The sequence below is a fragment of the Passer domesticus genome, chromosome 5, assembly GCF_036417665.1.
Source record: "Passer domesticus isolate bPasDom1 chromosome 5, bPasDom1.hap1, whole genome shotgun sequence".
Classification (NCBI taxonomy): Eukaryota; Metazoa; Chordata; class Aves; order Passeriformes; family Passeridae; genus Passer; species Passer domesticus.
Window position 1 is genome coordinate 48,906,865 of NC_087478.1, and position 21,868 is coordinate 48,928,732.

The 21,868-nt window shown below is 50.4% G+C and overlaps 2 protein-coding genes across 3 annotated transcripts; one reads left to right on the forward strand and one right to left on the reverse strand.

The window, feature by feature from the left end:
* The first annotated feature begins 5,167 nt into the window (after positions 1-5,167).
* SLC16A8 (solute carrier family 16 member 8) lies at positions 5,168-10,422 on the forward strand. Its single transcript, XM_064421577.1, has 4 exons — positions 5,168-5,468; positions 5,947-6,090; positions 6,679-7,542; positions 9,656-10,422. The coding sequence occupies exons 1-4, from the start codon at positions 5,240-5,242 to the stop codon at positions 10,045-10,047; spliced, it is 1,629 nt and encodes a 542-aa protein (XP_064277647.1). The 5' UTR covers positions 5,168-5,239; the 3' UTR covers positions 10,048-10,422.
* A 2,190-nt stretch (positions 10,423-12,612) lies between these two features.
* PICK1 (protein interacting with PRKCA 1) lies at positions 12,613-21,754 on the reverse strand. Of its 2 annotated transcripts, XM_064420262.1 has the most exons (13): positions 21,689-21,754; positions 21,212-21,303; positions 20,534-20,645; positions 19,975-20,103; positions 19,789-19,855; positions 18,434-18,523; positions 17,960-18,013; positions 17,799-17,861; positions 17,300-17,433; positions 16,442-16,534; positions 15,540-15,590; positions 14,145-14,289; positions 12,613-13,887 (listed from the first exon to the last, which is right to left on the reverse strand). In XM_064420262.1, exons 2-13 carry the CDS (start codon positions 21,250-21,252, stop codon positions 13,646-13,648), a joined length of 1,221 nt encoding a protein of 406 aa, XP_064276332.1. In that variant the 5' UTR covers positions 21,253-21,303; positions 21,689-21,754; the 3' UTR covers positions 12,613-13,645. The 2 variants fall into 2 exon arrangements, with proteins under 2 accessions (XP_064276332.1, XP_064276333.1); XM_064420263.1 differs by lacking the exon at positions 21,689-21,754 and having other exon boundaries at positions 21,212-21,623.
* Between the last annotated feature and the right edge of the window lie 114 nt (positions 21,755-21,868).

Below are 21,868 nucleotides of genomic sequence, written 5' to 3' on the forward strand. Positions count from 1 at the left end.
GATTGATCCCTGCTTCCCTCCCCTTGGGGTGTTACTCTACTTGACTGGGAGGGAGCAGTCTGGAGTTACTGGTGCTGGTGCCCTGGGAGAGGGGATGGTGCTGGAGCTGCAGGTAGGGCTGGCTAAGATCATCTGCAGCTAGGGTGGTGCTGTTGGGATGCTGAAGGTGCAGCTTTGCCATCCCTGCTGTGGGCAAGAAGGACTGTCACCAAACCGTTCCTTTGCCACCAGAAGAATGAACCCCAGAAGAGAAGGCTACAAGAAGGCTTCCAGTGATGTGGTCCAGCTGCCAGGGTCTGGTCTTGGCCTCTTTGACAACTGTGTCCATTTGTAGTAGCATCTGCCTCTTCTCACCCCAGGTGCAGCCCCTTGCCCTGCTAGGCAGTGCCGGGGCAAGGCAGGGGCAGGTGACAGTGTCCAGCACCACTGCCCTGTTCCTTCATGTACTGTCCTGTGGAAAATAGATGGGGGTTTTTTAAAATAAAATGGAGAATGCATCTTCTGTGTCCATTTCAGTGGCTGGGACATCAGCTCAGTCACAAGATGCAAGGGGAGGAGGACAGGTGCTCCCCACCAGCACTGGGGCCATGATGGCTGCCCACGGCTGTGGTGTTGGACACTGCAGTGCCGTGAGTCCAGATGGGGCAGGCACCAGCCCAGGGGTCTGGGGTGGATGTGCAGGGCAGCAGGAGGGCTGCACTGCCCGTTGTTGGCTGCCCCCCTGAGTTCCCCTGTCTGTCCTGTGGCCCCCTTCTCCTCACCCACTGCTGGAACATGTCCCCTGGGCACCAGGGCTGCTCAGTGCGGGAGAAAACACTCCCCAGGGGCCTGTGGGGGCCTCACCAACCTGGGAATACCCGGCGTGTGCTGGGGGAGCCTCACGGGAGCGGCAGCGTGAGCGAGGGATGGAGCGCTAGCGATGGCCAGGGCTTAGCTGATTAGCCTTATTAATAGCCATTAAACCCTGGCTGTGAGTGTGGCCAAGCCCCCGCTGCCCCCAGCTGCTGAGGGGCTTCATGGCTTTACAGCCCAGGCCTTTTCCTCCCCAAAACCCCACCTGGGCTCAGCTCCAGCCCTTCCCTGGAAGCGAAGGGGTTCCCCCATGTGTGGCCAGAGGCTGGCTGGTCCCCAGCGCCTGCCAGACTCCTCCTGTGAGTCACCCACGGGGGAGGTTGGTTTTGAGGGGGGGTTACTGAGCTGCCCAGGGTGGGCAGGACCTGGCAGTTTGAGCCAGGACTGGCAGCGATTCCTTGGCTGCTCCACCTTGTTTCACTTCTCTGCTGGGCACATGCCCTGCAAAACCACACCACCGCTTTCTCCATCGTGGCTGGCAGCTGAGGATGCTTCAAAAGTAGCTGCTTTTTTCCCTTTACTGAAGCATGGGCACATGGTCTCCTCCTCCACTGCCTCCCTTCCCAGCACCCAACACCCCTCACCCTCACCCTGCTTCTTCCTGTCCTTGTCCCTCCGACTGAACCTATCCCTGCCAGCCTGCCCTGCCCTGCTCTGCTGGGGAAAACGCAAGGAGCCCCTGGGCAGCAGGATTACCGGGGGATTCGGGCTGTGGCAGGCAGCCACCTCGTCCCCATTGGCTGGAAAAGCCTCTTAAAAGTGGAGAAGTGCTTTCTGCCCGCTCAGCACCCGCTGGTCTCTGCCGACCTGAAACCTTAAGCAGCTCCTGACCCACATCCACACTGGGGGTGCCGTGGGACACTGCTTGCACCCACAGGAGGCAAGGGAGTGCCCCACACAGGGTGTCCCCCCAGATCTGCCACAGACAGCTTTGCTGGGCATCGCTGGAACTGGAGGGAAGCAAGCAGAGAGGGGGATTAGCTGTCTTGTGAGGACGTAGCTGCTCTGAAGGAAGGAGCGGAGCACAAGACTGCTCGACGGTGCTAGATCCCTGCAGGCATTGTCCTGTGCCCACCATGGAGAAAAGAGCCAGCAGGACCATCTAACCAGGCACCCTCATCCAGAGCAGGGAAGTGCCGGCCAGTGGGAGAAGGAAGCGCTGCTGAGGGATCTGCTCAACCCTTGGAGGCTCAGCTTGTGCTGGGAGGTCATCGCTGCATTGCACAGGTCAGTGCTGTGGAGGGATGCTGGCACCCTCGCCCCAGCAGCCGCTAGGGACAGCTCATTCATTTAATTCTCTAACAAATGCTTTCCCAGGGGGGTGTCTGTGGGTTGGAGAGGCTGTGGCATGAATCGTGGGCTTTGCACTCAATAAAGAGACTCCCTGCCCCATCTGTACTGCATGGAGTTAGTGACTCCATGAGCATTTATGTGGATCCTCCTGGGTGCAGCTTGTCCAGCACAGTGGGGATTTTCTGGGCATTATCCAGCACTGGCTGCACTGCGCTCTGGGTGTGTCCAGGGACTGGCAGCCACAGCTGAACCTGCTGTGGTCTTCACCCTTCCAGCCTGGCTTGAGCTTCCTGCTGTAGGCACAAGTCTTCTTGCAGCCACCTGCAGCAAGTGCTGCAGCAGTGCCTGCTCTGGCCCACCTTCCTGTGATGCACAGGGAAGGGCAGGCGCCCATGCTGCTGAGCTTTCAGGTGCATGTGAGCTCACACACGGTGCTTTTACCCGTGAATAAAGCTGCTTAACTGGGGACAAAATGACAGTGAGCTGTAGAGCATGCAAAGGCAGGAGCAGGGTGTGGGGTGTGACTGCAGACAAGCATGAGTGTCGTGGTGTTGGGAATGAGGCAGCTCTGAACTGGCTCACAGCTGGGATGAATCTCCAGCAGAGCTGTGCTATGGCATATTGGCCTTGGAGGCATCTCCACAGGCGAGCTCCTCTGGTGCATCCCATCGTTTTCAGCCAACATCTGGCTGCAGGCAGGTAAAAAAGCAAAAAAAAAAAGCTTTCATGCTTTGCTATACAGCTCTATAGCACCAAGTGGCTCCTGCAGAGGTGCCCTCCAGCTCCAAACTCAAACAAGTGCTAACAGATATTTGTCTAATGCACTCTTCAAAATCAGATGCCATGGGCTCATCACTGACAGGCGGCACGACAAAATCTCTGAAGAGCACGTCACAGACAGACAAATATTTTCTTGCTAGGATGCTGGCAGGGAGCAGCAGGGTTGAGGGAAGGATGGATTGCAATGGTTTGATTGATTCATTTAATTTGCAGTGCAGGATGAGCTCAAGAAAAGCAAGGCTGGGAGAAGGGCTTGGATAAAAAGTCTCAGGCTGTGTTTGGTGGCAGCTCTTACTTGAAGTAGCCAAGTGCAGCAGAGGGTGCAGTGGTGGAGCACCAGCTCTGATTGAGAAATCACTGTGCTTTGGCAGCAGTCACCTTTTGTACAGCTGGGTCCAGCTTGTCAGTCAGCTGGAGCTGGGACAGGAGCAGTGGGCAAAATGGCAGAGACTGAGCGAGGCTATTCAGTCTGGCTGTCAGGGTGCCAGTGATCCAGAAAACCCCAGTGAGGGTGAGATGGAGGAGGTATGGGTAGCTGGAGAGTGCATCATTATTCTCTTCTTCCTGTAGGGATTCCTTGCCCTAAAAATATTTTTATAGCTCCCTGTTTTCAGTCCATGTCTCCGTCCCTTGTCACAGTCCCTGTGCTGGCCCCAGTGGTTCACTCCAAGAGCTGCTATGAAACACTCATCTAGAAGAGCTGCTCCAGTCCATGCTCAGAACCAGATTCAGCTCCCTTTTTTTGCGGCTCAGGGCATCCTGAAAGTTTGGGGAAGTTTGCTGCGGGGACCCATGGGTGGCAGACATCTGAGTGCTGCTGTACTCTGTGTTTGGGAGCAAAGGCTCCCTGACAGGGGAAGGAGGGGTACAGCTGAGTGTGGCTGTGGGCTAAGGCCACTCTTGCCAAGTAAGGGCCCTCTGCCTGGGGTCTGCCCCAGCCTGTGCCATCCACACTTCTGTCCAAAGGATTTGCACTCCTCTGACACTCAGAGCAACAGCAGCCATGGGAATCAGCTCAACTCAGCCCCTTTGCTGGAGGACACCAAGAACAGGGCCTTCCTTGAGAAATGCACCCAGATCCAAAGCTCTCAGGTTCTAGCGATGTCTGTCACATCCATAAGACAGTCCCTGTCCCCTCAGCACTCTCTAGTCCATTTGTGACCCCTGGCATTTCCCACAACTGCTGGTGCCAAGAGATGAGGACGCTGCTGCCATCTTGCAGTCCTTCAGCCAAGAGAGCTGGGCAGGAGAGAGAATCCTTGTTAGGAGTGTGCTGCCACAGGACAGTGACAGGAGACAAACCAGACCCAAGAAAGCCCAGCTCAGGCATGGAGAATGCCTGTCTAATCTACTTGGGAGCATCTGTAGTGTAAGTCCAGCGATGGCTTTGCATGCAGGTGTGGAAATAATCCTGGCTGAAAAGAAACTGTGGCCAAGGGTGCTGGGAGGGGCAGAAACCTGGTACCTAAGGGAGAAATGAAAAACATACCCATAGCAGTCAGCTGGAACAAAATTCCTGGGCAGCTTAAGAGCCCTGAGAGCAACTCACAAGACATCCCCTTTAATTCCCTCCTTCTCCCCACTTAGGCTTTGTTCCGGCCCCTCCGTGTCGTACAGAGCCCTAATCTCTCTGGCATGCAAATAACCACCGTTTTTTTGTGTTCTCCCCCTTCACCTATTTCGGAAATCTGGCCCCTCATGGCAGGGAAGGGAGGGAGAAGGAGAGTGCCATGCACTGGGTCTCCCAGAAGAAAGAACAGAGGCTTAATGGCTCTCCTTGCCTCACTGCTGGAGGTTTCTGTGGCAGGGCAGGTCCTGGAGGACTCCCCACTGGAGCAGACCAGCATGGGAGAGGCTCAAAGGCAGATTTTAAGAAGAAAAAAGAGTTCACATTGCTGATCTTTGCCTCCCCCCATCTGTAGGCAAGGCTGGATATGAAGCAAGGGTGGTGCTGCAGATCCTGATGCTGCATCAGATGCAGCACCCCAGGCTCAGCTGGGAGCTGTGACAACCTTTAGCTGTTTTTGGCCAGGGGTTATGGAGCTCTGGGCTGCCCCCATCTCAGGGGGAGCTTCCCACCTCTGCCCAGCTGAGGCATGACCTCACACCTGAAAGCAATCTCACCTCACCTGGCAGGATCAGGCTACAAAGAGTAGCTGTGGCCCCTGATGAGCCATGGTGGGCATGGAGAGAAACCTTGTAGTAAATGTTTGCTGCTCCACTCTGCTCTTCTCTTCTTGCAGCACCAGCAGACTTTCTCTCTCTCTGTTGCCCTACTTCCTCCTGGTCTGTCTTTCCATTCCTAGGTTAGAAGATGGGGAGACCTGACCCAGAAGAAGGGCAACTCCCGGCTCCTGTGAAGCCCCCAGATGGTGGCTGGGGCTGGATCGTGCTCCTTGGCTGCTTTGTCATCACTGGCTTCTCCTATGCCTTCCCAAAAGCCGTCAGTGTCTACTTCAAGGAGCTGATGAAAGATTTCCACGTGGGCTACAGTGACACAGCCTGGATCTCTTCCATCATGCTGGCCATGCTCTATGGGACAGGTGATGCTTGGACACACTTCCCCCTCCTCACCTCACAGCTTTCCCACTCTGCCACGGGCCCAGGCCATGCCCCCATGGACTCTCCTGGCCATGAACCACAATGCAGAATACAATTGTCCTACCACTTCTCTTCTGGAAGTGTGCTGCATCTCATACCCCTGTTTCCTCTGCCCCAGCAGGAGTCACCCCACCTCCATGCCAGACAATTGATACAGGGTTTGCTCCCACTGCTGAAGTGCTGTTCCTACCACACCAAGTGCCAGGGAATAGGGTTCAAAGGCAGGGCAGGACAGAAGCCTCCACACCACCAGCCTCTCTCCCTTGGCCAGACCCAACAGAGGTGCAATTAAGCAGCCAAGCAATGAGCTCCATCATCACAGCTTCATCTTCCCTGAGAGCCCTGCTTGGCCTGCCTGCCCCTTCCCAGTTGTCCTGTCTCCTCCTGGTCACCTACTCTGTCTCCTCTGCTTCCTCCTAGGACCAGTATGCAGCATCATGGTGAACCAGTTTGGCTGCCGGCCCGTGATGCTCATTGGCGGGCTGCTAGCTTCTGCTGGGATGATCCTGGCATCTTTTACCACCAATATCATTGAGCTTTATCTGACAGCTGGTGTGCTGACAGGTGAGAGCCCTGGGATTTGGGGGGGCAACACAGGCTTACCAGGGGAAGAGCCAAGACTATGTCATATTTTCCCGTGGCGTATTTCCCTTTCTCTGCCATGTCCAGTATCAGGTCTCCCTCGCCTATTTGCACAGACTATGGGAGGCATCTAGTCCTGAATGTTGCACCTGTGAGGGATGCATCTGCTGGATCTAAACAGGATGCATCTGGTGGATCTAAACAGCCAGGACCTGTGGCTGAGAGACAGAAGAAACCTAAGGGTGCCCAGTGATGGTGGCAACTGCGGTAGGCGGCATCAGTACACAGCGGCAGGGGAAAGAGGCAGAATTCCTGTGTAAGGCTCAGGTCCTGCCTAAGTGTGAGCACAATTACCTGATTCAAACCCATTTCGGGTGGACAGGCTGGTTTAGCCCATCCTCTGCAGGGGCAATCCACCTACATGAAGGCACAGAGCCTTGTGAGGAATACATTCAGCCCATCATGGGACTTCAGGACTAGGATAGTCTGAGGGGAATTTTCAGCTTGTTGCAAAACACATCTCATGCTCTTGCACTCCGTGTCTCCCTCGTGGCTCTCACTTCCATGTAGGTCTGGGTATGGCATTGAACTTCCAGCCCTCACTGATCATGCTGGGCACCTACTTTGACAAGCGTCGGCCTCTCGCCAATGGACTGGCTGCTGCTGGGAGCCCTGTCTTCCTCTCCTCCCTCTCTCCACTGGGGCAAGTGCTGCTGGAGAAGTTTGGCTGGCGAGGAGGGTTCCTTATCATGGGGGGCCTTCTGCTTAACTGCTGCACTTGTGGGGCAGTCATGAGACCCCTGGATATGGGCATGAAGAGGAAGATGGGCAAAGCTCAGGACAAATATGAAGCCAAGGAGATGCTGCCCATAGGAGGGAAGTCAGACGAGGGAATCAGCACCACTGATGGAACCAAGAAAGGCAAGAAAGCCAAGAAGAAGCCTAAGAAAGGAAAGAAGCTTCTGGATTTCAGTATCTTCTCCAACCGAGGGTTTATCATTTACACCATTTCAAAGTTCATCCTGGTCCTGGGTCTCTTCGTGCCCCCCATATTGCTGGTCAACTATGCCAAGGACACAGGCGTGCCAGACACAGAGGCCGCGTTCTTGCTCTCCATCATCGGCTTCATAGACATCTTTGCCCGCCCAGCCTGTGGCATGGTGGCAGGGCTGAAGTGGGTCCGCCCTCACGTGGCATATCTGTTCAGCTTCTCCATGCTCTTCAACGGCCTGACAGACATCTGCAGTGCCAGGGCGAGCAACTACACGGGGCTGGTCATCTTCTGCGTCTTCTTCGGCATCTCCTACGGCATGGTTGGGGCACTGCAGTTCGAGGTGCTGATGGCCATCGTTGGCTCCCAGAAGTTCTCCAGCGCCATCGGGCTGGTCCTCCTCATCGAGGCTTTTGCCGTGCTCATCGGCCCACCCTCGGCAGGTAGGTGTCTTGCTGCAGGTCATTCTTTTGGCTGCCACTGCTCCATATTGCAGGTACCAGGCATGGACAATGCGCTCGAAGAAAGACCCCATTTCTCAACTTTAAATTTGCTCTAGAAGCTGAGAGCTGATCTCTGTCTTCACTACGAATGTTGCATAGAATCATGTTAAGGTCAGGCACATGCTGCAGACAAACCTTTGAGAGTCTTCATTAGGACAAAGCAAGCGTCTCTCAAATTCTCCTTGGTGTCCATGGCCTTTTGATTGGCACTGTGAATAGTGATCTCAATTTGCTCTGATCCCAATTCCAAGGCACAGGTGTTTTGCTGTCAGTCAAGTCAAAACAGTTTGCACAGTCCCCTGAGGCATTTGCTGGTAATTTTTCTAAGAGGATTAAGACACTCACAGCTTTTCAGCCAGTCTAGTCTAGGTCACAGCTCCTGGTAAGGCCCATGCCCCGCAAGCAGCCCATCAAAACAGGCTGTTGAATGGAGGTTGGTGTAGATTAATGTTAAGTGTCTGATCACATGTGAGAAAGCCAAATCATGCCCAAGGCTTATTTCCAAACAAAGTGCAGTATCCTGATTTGCAAGGAAGAGTCAGGGGCATGACTATGGAAAATCCCCAGGCAGGAACCACTCTGTTGTTTCTTGCACTCCCTTCCTTCAGCTGTAACACATTAGGCTAAAGCCCATCATTGAAGACCTCTGTGTGAATGGTCTTTTCTTCAGCACAAACCACCAGTTATGAGTAAAACCCGCCCTCAGCAACTCCAACCAGTTCTCAAGTAAAATTTGGCAGCCAAGAGAGGACCCTCTTAAATGCTAACAATAATTCATATCTCACTTTACAAGCTGTGGGGCAGTCAGCAGTCCCAGGCCAGGGAGGGTCAAGAAATATGTGCCTGGAGGCAGCTGCAGAGAGATCATTGGGGGAGAGAGGGATTTAACAGCACCTTGCCTAAGGAGCAAGGCTCACCAGTGGGGGGATAAGAAGGGAATGCCTCAGCCCTCCTGCCTCAGTTCACCTGTGCCTTGGTGCTGTGTGCACAGACAGTGGCACACAGGCAGTGCAGGGCCACCGAAGAACCGTGCTGGGGGCAGCCAGGTCGCGCTGGGGGCTGTAGGACCCCCCTGGTGCAGGAAGCTCGAGCGCTCTGACAATCCTGAGGGCTCGGGGAGAACAGTGCTCGGCTGGGAGAAGGGGCTTGAACAAAGTGGCTTTGTTTGGTGTAATCCTCCTGAGCTGCTTCCCGCTCCGTGGGGCCGAGGGGGTTTGGCACAGGATAAGCTGCACACACACACACGCACACGCACGCGCGCTGGGGCACGCAGGCTCCTCGCCCGCCATCCGGCTTGGCTGAACAGGGCCACATTCACCTGCCCAGGAATTCGTCCCATGACTGCTCTGGGAGGCACCTCAGCGTGTCCTGGGGCTGGTTTCTGCAGCACAGCAGGGACTGGGGGTCACATGTGCCTTTGGGAGCACGCGAGACCGGGATGAAGAGCACGGTTCCACGGCTGCATCCCGACTGCAGCAAGGCAGCAGTTCCTGCTCCCCAGCACCAAGGACTGGGAACTCTTCCTCCATTGCCAGCCCCAGTGGATTCAGAAAATAGATTAAGAATATCTCTGGCACAGAACTCACCAGGTGCGGGCCAACTAGAGGGATTCTTCTGCCAAAGGGAAATTTGTTCTTCCCTTCAGAATGTTTTCCTGACATAATAGCTTAGGATATAGCAATGCCTCCCAAACTTTCTTTTCTGAGACTGGCCAACCCAAATCATGAGAGGCTTTTCCCACCTTGGCAAGTAGAAGATGGCCCACCAATGGAGTGGAACCCTAACATGAGGGTGTCACAATTTTTTAAGGTTGTCCAAAGAAGGGAAAACACCAACCATGCACTGTTACCGTACTTTCCCCAGAAGTACAGTGTGGCTCTTTCCCAGGGGGATTTTTAGGTATTCAGGCTTCTTGCTGCTCCCTTGAGGAATGGGTCCTCAGCCAAATGCAGGTGTTGCCCACCTGCACTGGGCTGTCGATGCAGGAGTGCGTAGGCTGAATTTAACCATCTCATGTCTTCTCCAACCATCTCATTTCTTCTCCAACCACCAGGCCGCCTGGTCGATGCTCTCAAGAACTACGAGGTGATCTTCTACCTGGCGGGCTCAGAGGTCGTGCTCTCTGCCCTCTTCCTGGGTGTGGCCAGCTACTGCTGCCTGAACCGAGGGAAGAAGGAGCCTCCCCCCGAGAACAACCCCTCTGCGGGAGCGGGCAGCGACACCGAGGAAGCGGAGTCCGACGTGCAGGAAGCCGAGGAGCACAGCAGCAACAACCACCAGCCGGCCCACAGCACTGACAACGCCGTGGTGGTGGCCAGCGAGGAGGCCAACCATGTGGCAGAGGAGCAGAGAGGGGAGGGAGGCGGCTGTCCCGCCGGGGATGGGGAGGTGCTGGCCCGGGACGGCTGCAACGCTGACCAGAGGGTGGAGAGGGACAGTTTTTAGCCGGGGCAGAGAACAGGGATGTATAAAACTGGCCTTGTTTGCAAGCACCTCAGCATGGGAGGGTAGGCGGGATGCAGGGAGCAGAAAGCTGGGACAAAGGCAGATGTAAGAAATAAGTGGGAGAGGTGCAAGAATAGCTGGTCCTTATGTACATATGTCCACAACCTACCCAGTGATACGTCTGCTTGCATCCTGCACCCATGCTGGTACAACGCAGGCTCAGAGCAGCCCAAACACCAAAAAGAAAAATAATAATCTTCTTTCCTCACTTTCAAACCAGCCCTGGAGAAAGTCTTCAGAAGAGGCTGCCAAGGACTCTCCTTTTCCTTCTGCATGGTCACAATACAGAACACAAACAATTAGAGACTCTTTGTAATCAGATCTGGTACGCTCTGTTCTGGTGTCAGTGTTTTCTTCACCCCACTTCCACGGTCTGGATAGTGTCAGTCTCACTGGCAGCACGTTTAGGAGGTGGTGTAACTCACAGCTGCCAACCTCCATGGGGGCAGACGCCAGGCTCTCTGCAACACCTCCCTCGGGCACTGCCGAACCAGGAGGCCACCAGCTCCAGCCACCTCTGCCTGGCACTTCTTTAGTGGGCAGTAAAGCTGGGGCAGTGACACCTGATGCTGCTTCCCCAGGTGGCGAAGCGCTGCCTTAGAGGCTGCTGCTGAGGTACAAGAAGAAGGCACCTAAGAAAGGCTAATGCCATTAGGTGTGCAGCCACAGCACGGAGCCTCGCTGACAGGAATAGCACCAAGCCAGCTTTATCTAGGCTCAAGTGAGTCCCGTTGACGTGTGAAGGGAGCAACTTGGCCCCTGTGGGGGCAGGGGTGGCAAGACAGGTAAATAACTGTGCCCCAAGCGATTATCCACTGAGCAGGAATGGCACCAGATGTGCCTGTGTTTTCCTCTTAAATAGAGAAAACCTCCTTACATAAAGGAATCAAAGGTAAGGCAGAAGGACAAGCCCCAGTCCCCCGGTGCCGCTAACGAGGGTGTTGGAGCACGTGGTAAAGCAGGCATGACCCCCTCACCCCCTGCTGCAGTGGTGGATTTCTAGATTCAGAGAGGACAACCTTCCCTGGCATGCTTAAACCACTTCTAATCTGCTTTAGGACAGGATCTTTTATAAACACCCCTGGCCAAAGCTCTTTCTTCCGGTTTCCCGAACTGCTTCACCTCAGAGAGACCCTGGGGGAACCTGTGACTATAACAAGGGATCAAAAACTAAGCAGAGGGCTACAGGGAAGGCAGCTTGTTGGGCCACCAAAAGTTGTGTTTCATTCCAGACCAGACTGACTACAAATTAATGGGTAGTTGGCAGGATCCATAAAGCCATTTAAACACAGCAGGGGAGTGGGGACATGTAGGAAAGGGTTTCATTCTAGGTGCTCCCAAACAAAAACCACCAGTAAATGATGAGCAAAATGAAGCTGTTGAAGAATATCAGTTTAAGAAGAGACAGAAGAACTGGAAATTGGAGGGGAGAAGGTAAACCCCACGAGGCTGTACTCTGTCCCACCGTAGCTAACACCACTGTTAGATCTGATATTGAGCTAGTCATAGTGGTGACTTCGGGCATTTTCCTACTCAAACTCCCTTAGAAATATCCCAAGCAAGACTAAACCCCATACCAAACCCCAGATGCAAAGCTCTGGGAGAATGAGAGCAGCAGCAAGGGTGCTGGGGCCCTGCAGGCATTCATGCACTGCCCTCAAAGCTTGTTTTCCTTCCCAACAAGGAAAGCTCGCTGTTTCTGCTCGACCAAGCTGCTCTGCAGCTCTTTCCCCAGTAACCCCAGGCTGGGTTTCCCTTATTCACTAGTATGCCCTCCAAGAAAGAGCTCACAACTTCCCAGAGGTCCAAGGTCCACAGCATGAAAACAACTGCCCTTGTCAGCCAGGCCGGTCACTAGAACAAGGTCCCCTCTGTTTCCTTGTCACAAGCCAACATTTCCCACTAAGCCTCCCGCTCGTAAATTATTTTCACAAAAGCAAATAAAAGCCCTCAGGGTACGAGATCTCACTTACAGACAGTGCTGCAAGATTCCCAGACCTCTTCCTGAAAAACCCAGCTATGCTGCTTTACGCTTGGTTTCAATGGCTTTCAGGCAGACTCTGCTGAAGCATTTTCAGTTCCCCTCAACTGCTTCGTGTTTTGGCCCAACAAACAACTCTGAAAGAGGATCAGGGACTTAAGCATCAGCTGAAGCTTGTGATGCAACAGCTGAGCTGCGTGGGGAAGCTGGCCCTGGAGAGGGACAGAGATGCCACCTTGGCGGGACTGAGGCACCACACAAGGCTGGAGTTCCCCTGGGAAGCCAAAATGCAGAGAAGCTGGTATTGCTGGAGGACTGGCCTTGCTACAGCATCTGTAACTCCCTTCCTCTGGAAATCTGCACTGCACTGACCGCCACAGGTGGGTGTAGAGATTATGCACCAGTAGGAGAAGACAAAAATGGCCAGCACGTGACACCCATCTTCCCAAGGTTATAGATTAAGATTAAAACCAATGGAAGATAAGCAAACAAACCTCTCATAGAAAGGCATGAAGGACATGAAATGAAATGTCACATATTTCTTTATTACAGACAATAGTCACTACACCAGTCTGTTTAAATTCTCCAGAGCAGCTTGACCATGGATGGCTTTTCTCCAGGCACCCACAGAGATGAAGAAGCTCCAAAAACAATCAAAGAGAAACATAAATAAAAAAACATCTTGATCATAAATTAATGCACTTAAATAACTTCTCCCACGACCACCAGAATGTAATGACAGAGAAGTAAAAAACCCTGGCCCAAGAACACCACCACTCCTGGCAGTTATGCTGCCCACTAACAGATAAAAGTGCCATCTGCATCTGGGATTGGCCCACAGAGATGGAGGGAGGAGAAGATAAAAGGAAGGAGGAAAGAAGCACTCTCACTTACCTCAGCTTTCCTTTTCCCCCTTCCCTTGTGCTAGGGAATGGGAGGATAGCTACTGCTGCTGGCTGGCCCAGAGGCAGCACAAAATAGCTGTGCAGAGAGGAGAGCACACTAGTCATTCTTTATACTAAAAAAATCCCAAAGCCTCTTCCTCTCTCCACAAGGGCTTGTGTCTCCTTTCTATTTTAAAGATAGGGTATTTCCATCACAGTCCTAAGGTGAATGCTCGGAAGGAGCTTGAAGACAGCAAGCAGTGATGCTAACACTTCCCCACAGCACAAGGGGAGGATAGAAGGGGGCTGCTCACCATTTGTAATCACCTCCAAACCCTTAACCAGCTTCCATATAACAGAGAGGAGCACACGTGCTCAGCAGAGTCCTGCTCACAGGGACACATGGCAGTGTAGGAGTGGCTTCTCCTCCCCACAGCTCAGTACCCAGGTTGGGTAGCAGAAATCTCCAGGGGCAAAAAACAATTATCCAGGCAAACAAGCAAAGGAAAAGAGAGGAAAGCAGATGCTGGTCCCAATCCAACCAGCTACCCCACCCAAAGCAGAGGAGGAATCCCAGGCTGGACACACAGAGACATCGCAGAGGATGAATGGCCACGTGAAATACATGTTTTCAGAAGTCTGCAAAGTCCTCCCTCTGGCCATGCTGACACACTCAGGCATCATCAATGAGCTTCTCTCCATTTGCATCCTCCCTCCCGCTACCCTCTCTCTCGCTTTCTCCTTCTTCTTCTGCCCCATCTGTGTAGGTGTCCTTCTGCCCATAGCTGAGAGTGGTGCGGGCGAGGTCCACCTCGATGGGGAAGACATCGGCGTCGCGGAGCACGGCGTAGCAGTCGTCGTAGTACTTGGACATCGTGGAGACAAAACGCTGGAGCTGGAACACGATGTCCTGCACTGCAGTGGAGACATGTTGGGGGGAAAAAGTGTAAAAATTTCCTTCCCAAACAGTGTGAAGGCTGTGACCAAGCCTCCCTTACCAGTGTTAGATACCATCTCCTACATTAATCCCTTTTGGCCCCTCAGGGCTGGTGTCTCAGGCACAGCCACAAAGGAGTTCTTCAGTAAAGAAGAACGGAGCCATCTTCTGAGCTGAGACAAAGGAAGAACACAAGGCCAAAGTCATGTCTGCTGAACTCAGCAGTGGCACTCACCATGTTTCTGGTCCAGGAGCTCTATTTTCTCTAGCACGTCCTTCCTCATCTTGGCAAAGCGCGTGCGAGCCTCCTGCCGGCAGCGCAGGATGAGGCGGTACTCGTAGTTCCCAGTGCTGACCCGGTAGAGAGGCTCACCCAGAGCCTGCCAAAACACAGCCCCATTTTAGAGATCCCACAGCAGTGCTTGCACCCAAGTCTGCCTACCAGTGTGGACTCACAATGACCTTGGGTTATCACAGACCTCTCAGGCACACGGGAACTGCTGTCAGGAAGCAGGAACCCAGAGGAACACTGAGCCATGTCAAAAACTGGCAGCAGTGGGGCCACTTTGAAGGCCAAACACACACCAAGCATGGTAAAGAAAAGCATCACTACTAAGAAAATACAAAAGGACAGGCACCTTTCAGCCCAGCATGGAGAGGTGGCACAGATTCTTACCTGGACTAGTAAGTCAGGCTTTAAGAATGAGTTTATATCAAGCACATAAAAATTCTGCCCTCCTCTGTAAGGTTTTCCCTGTATGGATTGCACAATGAATTACATATCTACACAGGGAACCCTCTGGTATCTACAACCACCCAGACACAATGATGGAAACCAACAGGGAGGGACCTATACATTGTCCTGCAAAAGTCTGGGAAGGGGTTAGCTCTGTCAGCAATGAAGCATCCTTCCCTTGCCCCTGTAAACACAACACACAGAAAAATCCATGAGACATACTACGGCTCCCCAGCACACACTGCACGTGCCAAAACCCAAAGGTGTCGCTCTGCTGGGAAAGAATGGGATTCTCTCCTTCCCATTTAGAAGGAAACATATAATGAAAAATTGTGTTAGGAGTTTCATTCCTTCCTGGCACTTGGAAACTAGGCATTCCAAGAAATCAAATGCCTGCTCTGAGGTTGATACTGAGGATAAAAAAAGATGTTATTTTATGCAGGGAAACTGGAATTTATGGGATACCTTTAGCTATTTTAAACAGAGCTGTTAAGAATTAAAGTCCTAAAACTCTAAACTATAAATCCCCTATTGTTAAGAGATATCCTTTAATCAATTTCCTTCACTTATAAATGCAGCTTCACATGCATTTTGCTACAGAGAAGCTAAATCTCCATTTCTAAGAAACAAGTCCAGAATTAATGATAAGCTGTACACTACACACAAATGGAATCTGTGAAGATAACACCTTAATCCTCCTTACATAACCTAATAGTACTTAAACACTGAGAAAGGCAACCACTGAGCAAACAAGCTGCAGTGCTTCCCAGGTAGCATTTAAGGATCCTCTATTTCTAATACATTAAGAATAAATGTATGTAATTCCTTAAGATGCATTCACTAGTTTAGGTGCTGACAGACACAGGAGTGCTTTTGCAATTGTATGATACTCACAATGCAGCTGTACTCTTCATCATCCATCTCTTTGACTTTCAGGCAGTAAGACTTTGCAGAATTAAAGATTTAAAAAAAAAGAAAAAGAGGGAGGAACTATTAAAAATTAGAAACAACTTCATTATCACCCATACCCATGAGGTTGCACCATTCCAAGCCTTTCTTCAGGGAACAGATTGAAGAAAGCACAGTGGGAAAAAAATCCAGTGTTGATCTACTCTTTGGGAAAAGACAATAAAAGAAAAGTATGGGAAAGAGATGGGAATAAATAAGAAGGGAAACAAAAATATTAATTGCAGGAATGATTGATCTAGGAAGATATCCTGCCATATTCCCTTGCCTTAGGGCTGCAGCTCCAACTACTTCTCTCAACAGGTAAAAGCAAATAGATTCCTTCAATTACAGGTGCACTGAGCAACCTTATCCCTTCTGGGTAGAAAACAAGGGCTGAGTGGAATGAAGGACGAAAAAAAAGGGCAAGGTCTAAAGTAGAGCAAATATGACTTGACAGTTGTTTACTTTGACTCAAGAAAGTGTGGCCAAAATTACCTGAAAAATATGGATGGGGGAGTTTTTAGAGGAGTTCAAGAGCCTAAGTTGCAGAGGAACTCTTTAGAAATAAATTAGGAAATAATTGTGACTATGCAGAAAATAAGTCACGTGGGTACTGTAAGATCTTTCTTACCAGTGAGAAGTGTTAAGTTAAAAACAGGTGTCTGACCTGAGTAATCTGGCAGTAAACAAAGAACTAGAAAAAACAGGGCATTTTCTCATGGATTATGGAAGGATGGATATGTGATCATATAGGCTAGATGTGATTTCCAGGATGATTCTATGAAACTTAATTTCAACCAGCACTTAGGAAAAAAAAACCAAACCAACAATAAAACCAAGCAGCTTACCAAATATTCAAACTTGACATCCAGGTATTTTTTGATAGTCAGCCTCGTGTCAGGAATGGCTTTATTCAGATAGGTATTCAAGTCAGTGAGCATCTGCAAAGGAAACACCCACTTGCTGAATTAAGACTAAAAAGGATGACCACAATTCAAGTGCAACCTTTTAGCCAGCACAAGTCATGAGGCTGCCTCAAAACACTTCTTTGAACTCCAGCATATTAGAAAGAAAATGTTTGGTCATGGCTCAGAATAGTTAGAGCCTCCTTTACTGTCACTGGCAAGTGGTTCCAGTGCTAGAAATGCCTGCCTCACTCCTAGCCTGGATTCATCTGCTTCTGACTTGTTTTATTTTCAGCTAGTCCTGGAAACAGCCCTCCCTGATTCAAAGTTTCATGACCCAGCATCGTCCATCCAACACAGCACTGAAAGTGGTGCCCAAATCAACACTTAAATTCTTTCTTTACTAAACTAAGTGCAGAGATCCCCTGGAGACTCTCACTCAAACATATTGATTGAAATTCTTACATTGTTCCTGGGTTGCTTGTCTGAATTCTTTTAGTGACACAATGCAGCTATGGATACCAATATCAGGTACTACACTGGCCAGTGAGACTACTCCCTCATCCCCAAAAGGAGAGGAATATACCCATATGCAGAAGTCATAGGAACAAGATTGATGTATTCATTATGTTACCTCTCAGGTTCTTTACATTATGAAGACAATTCCCTGAAGGAAAGCAGACAAGGATCCTTCTTCCTTCAATGAATGAATTTTTAAGACCACACATTTAAAGACAGGCTTCTGTCTTTCTAGATTCCCCTCTTCTCCAAACCCTTCACTCCTATGGTTAAATTCTTTACCGGCTTAATTGTTTTCAGAAGGTGAATCCCAAACTTCTCAATGTTGCGATGGGCATCAGCAAATTTCACAAAGGCTTCGCTGGCAGCTGGTTGTGGTTCCCGTACACCAATGACAGAGAAAACATCTCCAAATGCTGCATGAGCAGAATAAATACAGACAGATGAATAAAGAGGTGAACCCTGAGAAAAATCTTGTCTCCAGTATTAGAAGTCCCTCCCACAACCTTACAATTAACTGTGGGATGATGCTACCTGTGGGAAATAGTAAAGGTGAGCTACATATTCCCTAAAGACCAGAGTTTGGTAGGGCATTTCCACAATGTCTTATGTGAAGGACAGGGCCTGTGTTAGCACCATGACTGGTAATACAGGAGAGCAGTCCTTCACAGCTCATTTCTGCAACTCCTAGCTTTCTTTGAGTGAGGGAATCACACATCTGACAAAAACTCCTGAAACTGAAGGTGAAAGATCTGTGCTCCCTTTGTTCAAGATTCTTTACCTCTGTGTGTCTGAGATAGCTCAAAGAAAGCCCTGAGAAGACTCTTGGTGTGCTCTGTCAAGCCTGTGATGGAAGCCAGAAAAAACATTTAAGTCACTTCACTGAAACAAAATGGAGGCATCCTTCTCTCCAATCTGCTGTCTGATGGAATAGCAGTTTACCTTTGTATAACTCTGCAGTCCTCTCCAGCTCCTCTAACCTCTTCACTAGTCCATCTGAATAGAAACAAGAATCAGAATACAGAATTATAACAGTCACATTCAGGACATGGTGAAGACCTGACTAGGTGGAAAAATACCAGTTTCATTTATTTGGTTCAAGTTTCCCTCATCCCTTAATGCTTGTCCTGTGATACAACGTGGGAAGCTTTTAAAACGATGCAAACTTATTTTATAGTGTGGGGCATCATCTATTGGCATTCACTGAGCTGCTCCCTGCTTTAAATTAATCTGACCTGAGATAACATTTAAGTGGCCACAAGGACAGGCTGTATCACTCAGGAAGGGCAGAGACAATTACAACAGCAAGGCAGAGCAGAAGAAAAAAATATGGACCATGCAAGGAACAATAAAAAGCAGGCAAATACGGGAGAGAAAGCATTCCATTAGGAAGATGTCCTCCTGGACAATACCTACCATTGCAAAGGATGGCTCGGCTTAACCCCAGGGCATCTGCTGTCCCCGAGCTCATGTTCTCTACCAGCCGGTGCTTCACCTTCTTCAAGACTGAAGGCCAAAACAAAGTAACAAACCAGCATCAGGGTCACTTCCGTGGGCATGAAAAGCTCACCAGCACTTCCCACTGGTTTTCCAGGCACTGGATTAACTGCATTTAACTCAGTGTTGAGGCAGCAAGAAGAAAGAATACTGTAGAAAAGGGCACTGTGGTCCAGCCATGCATACCACGTTTTCTAACTTGCCCATCTGCTCTGCTCTCACATCCTAAACATTTCAATCAACAGTGCTCCACCAATTCTTTTGGAAGATTGTCCCAATCAATCACTTTGCTATAAGCAAAGCACTTATCTTGATATTTGGAACTAAACTTTGCTTATGCTATCTGCTGTATGACTTCAGCTGAAGTAATGAGGCTGAGAGACAATCAGGACTTAATGCTCAGTGTTGTCTCTTTCCTTACTTTTCCCTTTTGAATCCTAGTTAAACCCTTTTGTAACCTCTTGATGGAATTTCTGCCTTTGGTGGTCAAACCCCACAAATTACTAGAGACATCTATGCCCTTCTTGGAACCAGATGACTCAGCCACCTTTATTTACAGCCTTGCCTGCAGATCCCAAGAACTCAGCTGAAGCCATAGTGTTCTGGAAAATACCATGTTCTCATCACACCTCTGTTTTCCCAGAAATCCATCTCGCTATTCACGATTTTCCAGAACTCCTGTCAATTTATTAGCACCATAATCACCAGGAAAATAAATGAGAGCAAAGAGAATGGATACATTTTGCTGAAAGTGAGAAAGGCAGACCATATAAAGGAGACAGCTGTGTAGGCTTAGTTCAAAACCAGACACTTTGTTTCAGCAATAAAAGCTCTCCTGTCTCCCATAAAATTTATGTTTGTACAAAACTCCGTGTAGATAGTTATTTCATCACTGTTCTCCATGGTTAGAAATCACCACCAATGCCATTCAACTGACACATTTCTGTGTAAATCTCAGAACAGGTCAGCCTAACTTACATGAATTAAAAATAAATTAATTAAATCATTATGCAGTTGAGATTCATCATCCATGCTAAACACAGCACAGAAAAACAAGCCACCCACAACAACAATTAAATCTTGATTTAACTTTCAAGCCTATTTCAAAATGTCAGGGAAGGAATTTTTTTTAATCTGTAACTCTCTTTGACAGTATCCATTTGACTACGACTGAGTTAAGAGCAAGAAAGGAAACAGATTTGGTTTTAGCTGGCACCAATCTTTCACCCTTCTGCATCATTTTAACACTCTAGGGAGAAAGAAACCAGTCTTACCAATATCCAGAGACTTGCCCTGCTTCGGGTCAGCCTGGAGCTTGTTGTAGTGTATTGTCACTTCTCCCTGCAGAGAGAGCAAACCCCAAACTGTGCTGGGAGCAGGCAGCAGTGCTCCCTTTACCCAAGGACAGTAAGCTGCCAGCTACGACCCAGAAGCTCCAGTGGCCCCCTCCTACCTCTCACCTTTACCATCTGTATCATCTTGGCCACCTCCACTTTGGTCTTCCCTTTGACGGATTTCCCGTTGACTCCGGTGATTTCGTCCCCGGCCGCGACGGTGCCGTCCAAGGCTGCTGGAGTGTTGTCAAACACCTAAGGCAGAGCACAGGCAGGAGAAGGGACAGCCAAACAGCTGCCTTCCTCCTGCTGAACCCACTCCTGCTTTGTCCAAGGTGGAGCTGCAGTTTTCCCCCTTTCCAAACCAAGAGGTGGGCTGATCATGTTGTTCCCTCAGGCAGTTCTTGCCCCTAGGATGTGCCTCCTTGAGCACAGGATTTCCTGGTGTTGGGAGTGTCACACTGTTCCCCTGTGAATTCTAACATGCTTTCCAAGGAGAAGGATAATTCTAATAGTCTTAATTTAATTTTTCCACACCTACTAAGGAAATCTTTTCACTGAAATTGAGATGTTATCTCCCACTTCGAGAAAAACAAAGAGCATAGGGCTCTCTTTCCACACTTCCCATCTCTCAGGCCAACCCTGTTCTAAAAAGATGGCTTATTTTTCCTCCCCAGGTGCCCACCTGGACGATGTAGAGACAGGGGCAGTACTGTGCTCCTCCTCCAATGCTGATCCCAATCAGGTTCTGAGAGTCCTTCTTCAGGGTCACTGTCCCAGGCACAGTGGGGATGCCCCTACAAAGAGAAAGGAATAACTGAACGTAGGCAGTGCTGCCTGCACATGAAACAACTCCGGTACCTGAGTCAGTACAAATGGGAAACATCATGGGCACTGCACATCTGAATTCATTCCCTCACCTCTGCCACAGAGCCTGCCAGCACGGGCCAGCAGGGAGACCTTCAGTGCTATCTTTTTTCTTGGGATTGCATGCAAGGATTAGAGACACCCTCGTCCATGGCTAGGCACTGAGGAAACACTATCATGCTTTAGTGTTTCACCTGCACTCAGTGCTGGAATGGGAGGACAACTTGCACAGCATAAATGTGATGCAAATCAAATGCTCTGTGATAAATGCAGGGCAGTCACTGCAGAGCAACACAAATGTTCTCCTTTGCTCACCAGCACAGTGATGCCTTATCCCCACTTTCCAGATGGAGCAAGAAATCAGCACTGAACAGGAAGGCTGATGTTCAGCACACAGTGTCACACACAGGTAAGTTTATCAATTCTCATTAGGCCTTAGCTGCAAAGCCTACTTCTATTGCAAGAAACACCAGGAAAAGATAAGTGAAATACTCACAGCTTATCTTCCTCAATATCATAGTCCAAATCTGCAAACATTGTTTTGGTTCAGTGGAGTCTGTTTGTCTGAAGCTGCTTATTCCAAACTCCCTGGGAAGAAAGAACAGAACAAACCAAATGCATTATTGCAATAGGAAAAAACAGAGAACCAGCCTGTCACCCTTATCAATCTCCTTTTTGTTCTGGAATGCTGCATTGTGGTCTCTGCTCTTGTATCAGAAGATCAAAAACGAGTCAAGTGTCCCTGGCTCTCTGCTGTGCATGCGACAGGATGAACCCCTCGAGCCTGGATGCTGCACGTTCCAAACCCAGGCCTGACACACGTGCAGCGCTTCCAAAGCACGGAACAAAACGCGGCCCCTTCCCGAAGCTGCTTCTCCCCACGGCCGCTAAAGGCACCCAGCTTTATCCCCGGCCCCAGGGACCGTCCCGGGGCAGCCGCGGGGGGGCGTCCCTGAGGGGCCCCCAGGCTCACCGGAAGCGGCCGCGCGGCGCCCTCAGCCCCCGCCGGCCACGTCACGGCCGGCGCCGCCCGGAAGCGCCCGGCCGAGCCCCGCCCCCCGCGGCCGCCGCGTTGCCATGGGGACCGAGCGGGGCCTGGTCGGGCCGGGGCAATGGGGGACGTGAAATGCCCTGATCGCTCTCTGCAACCCCC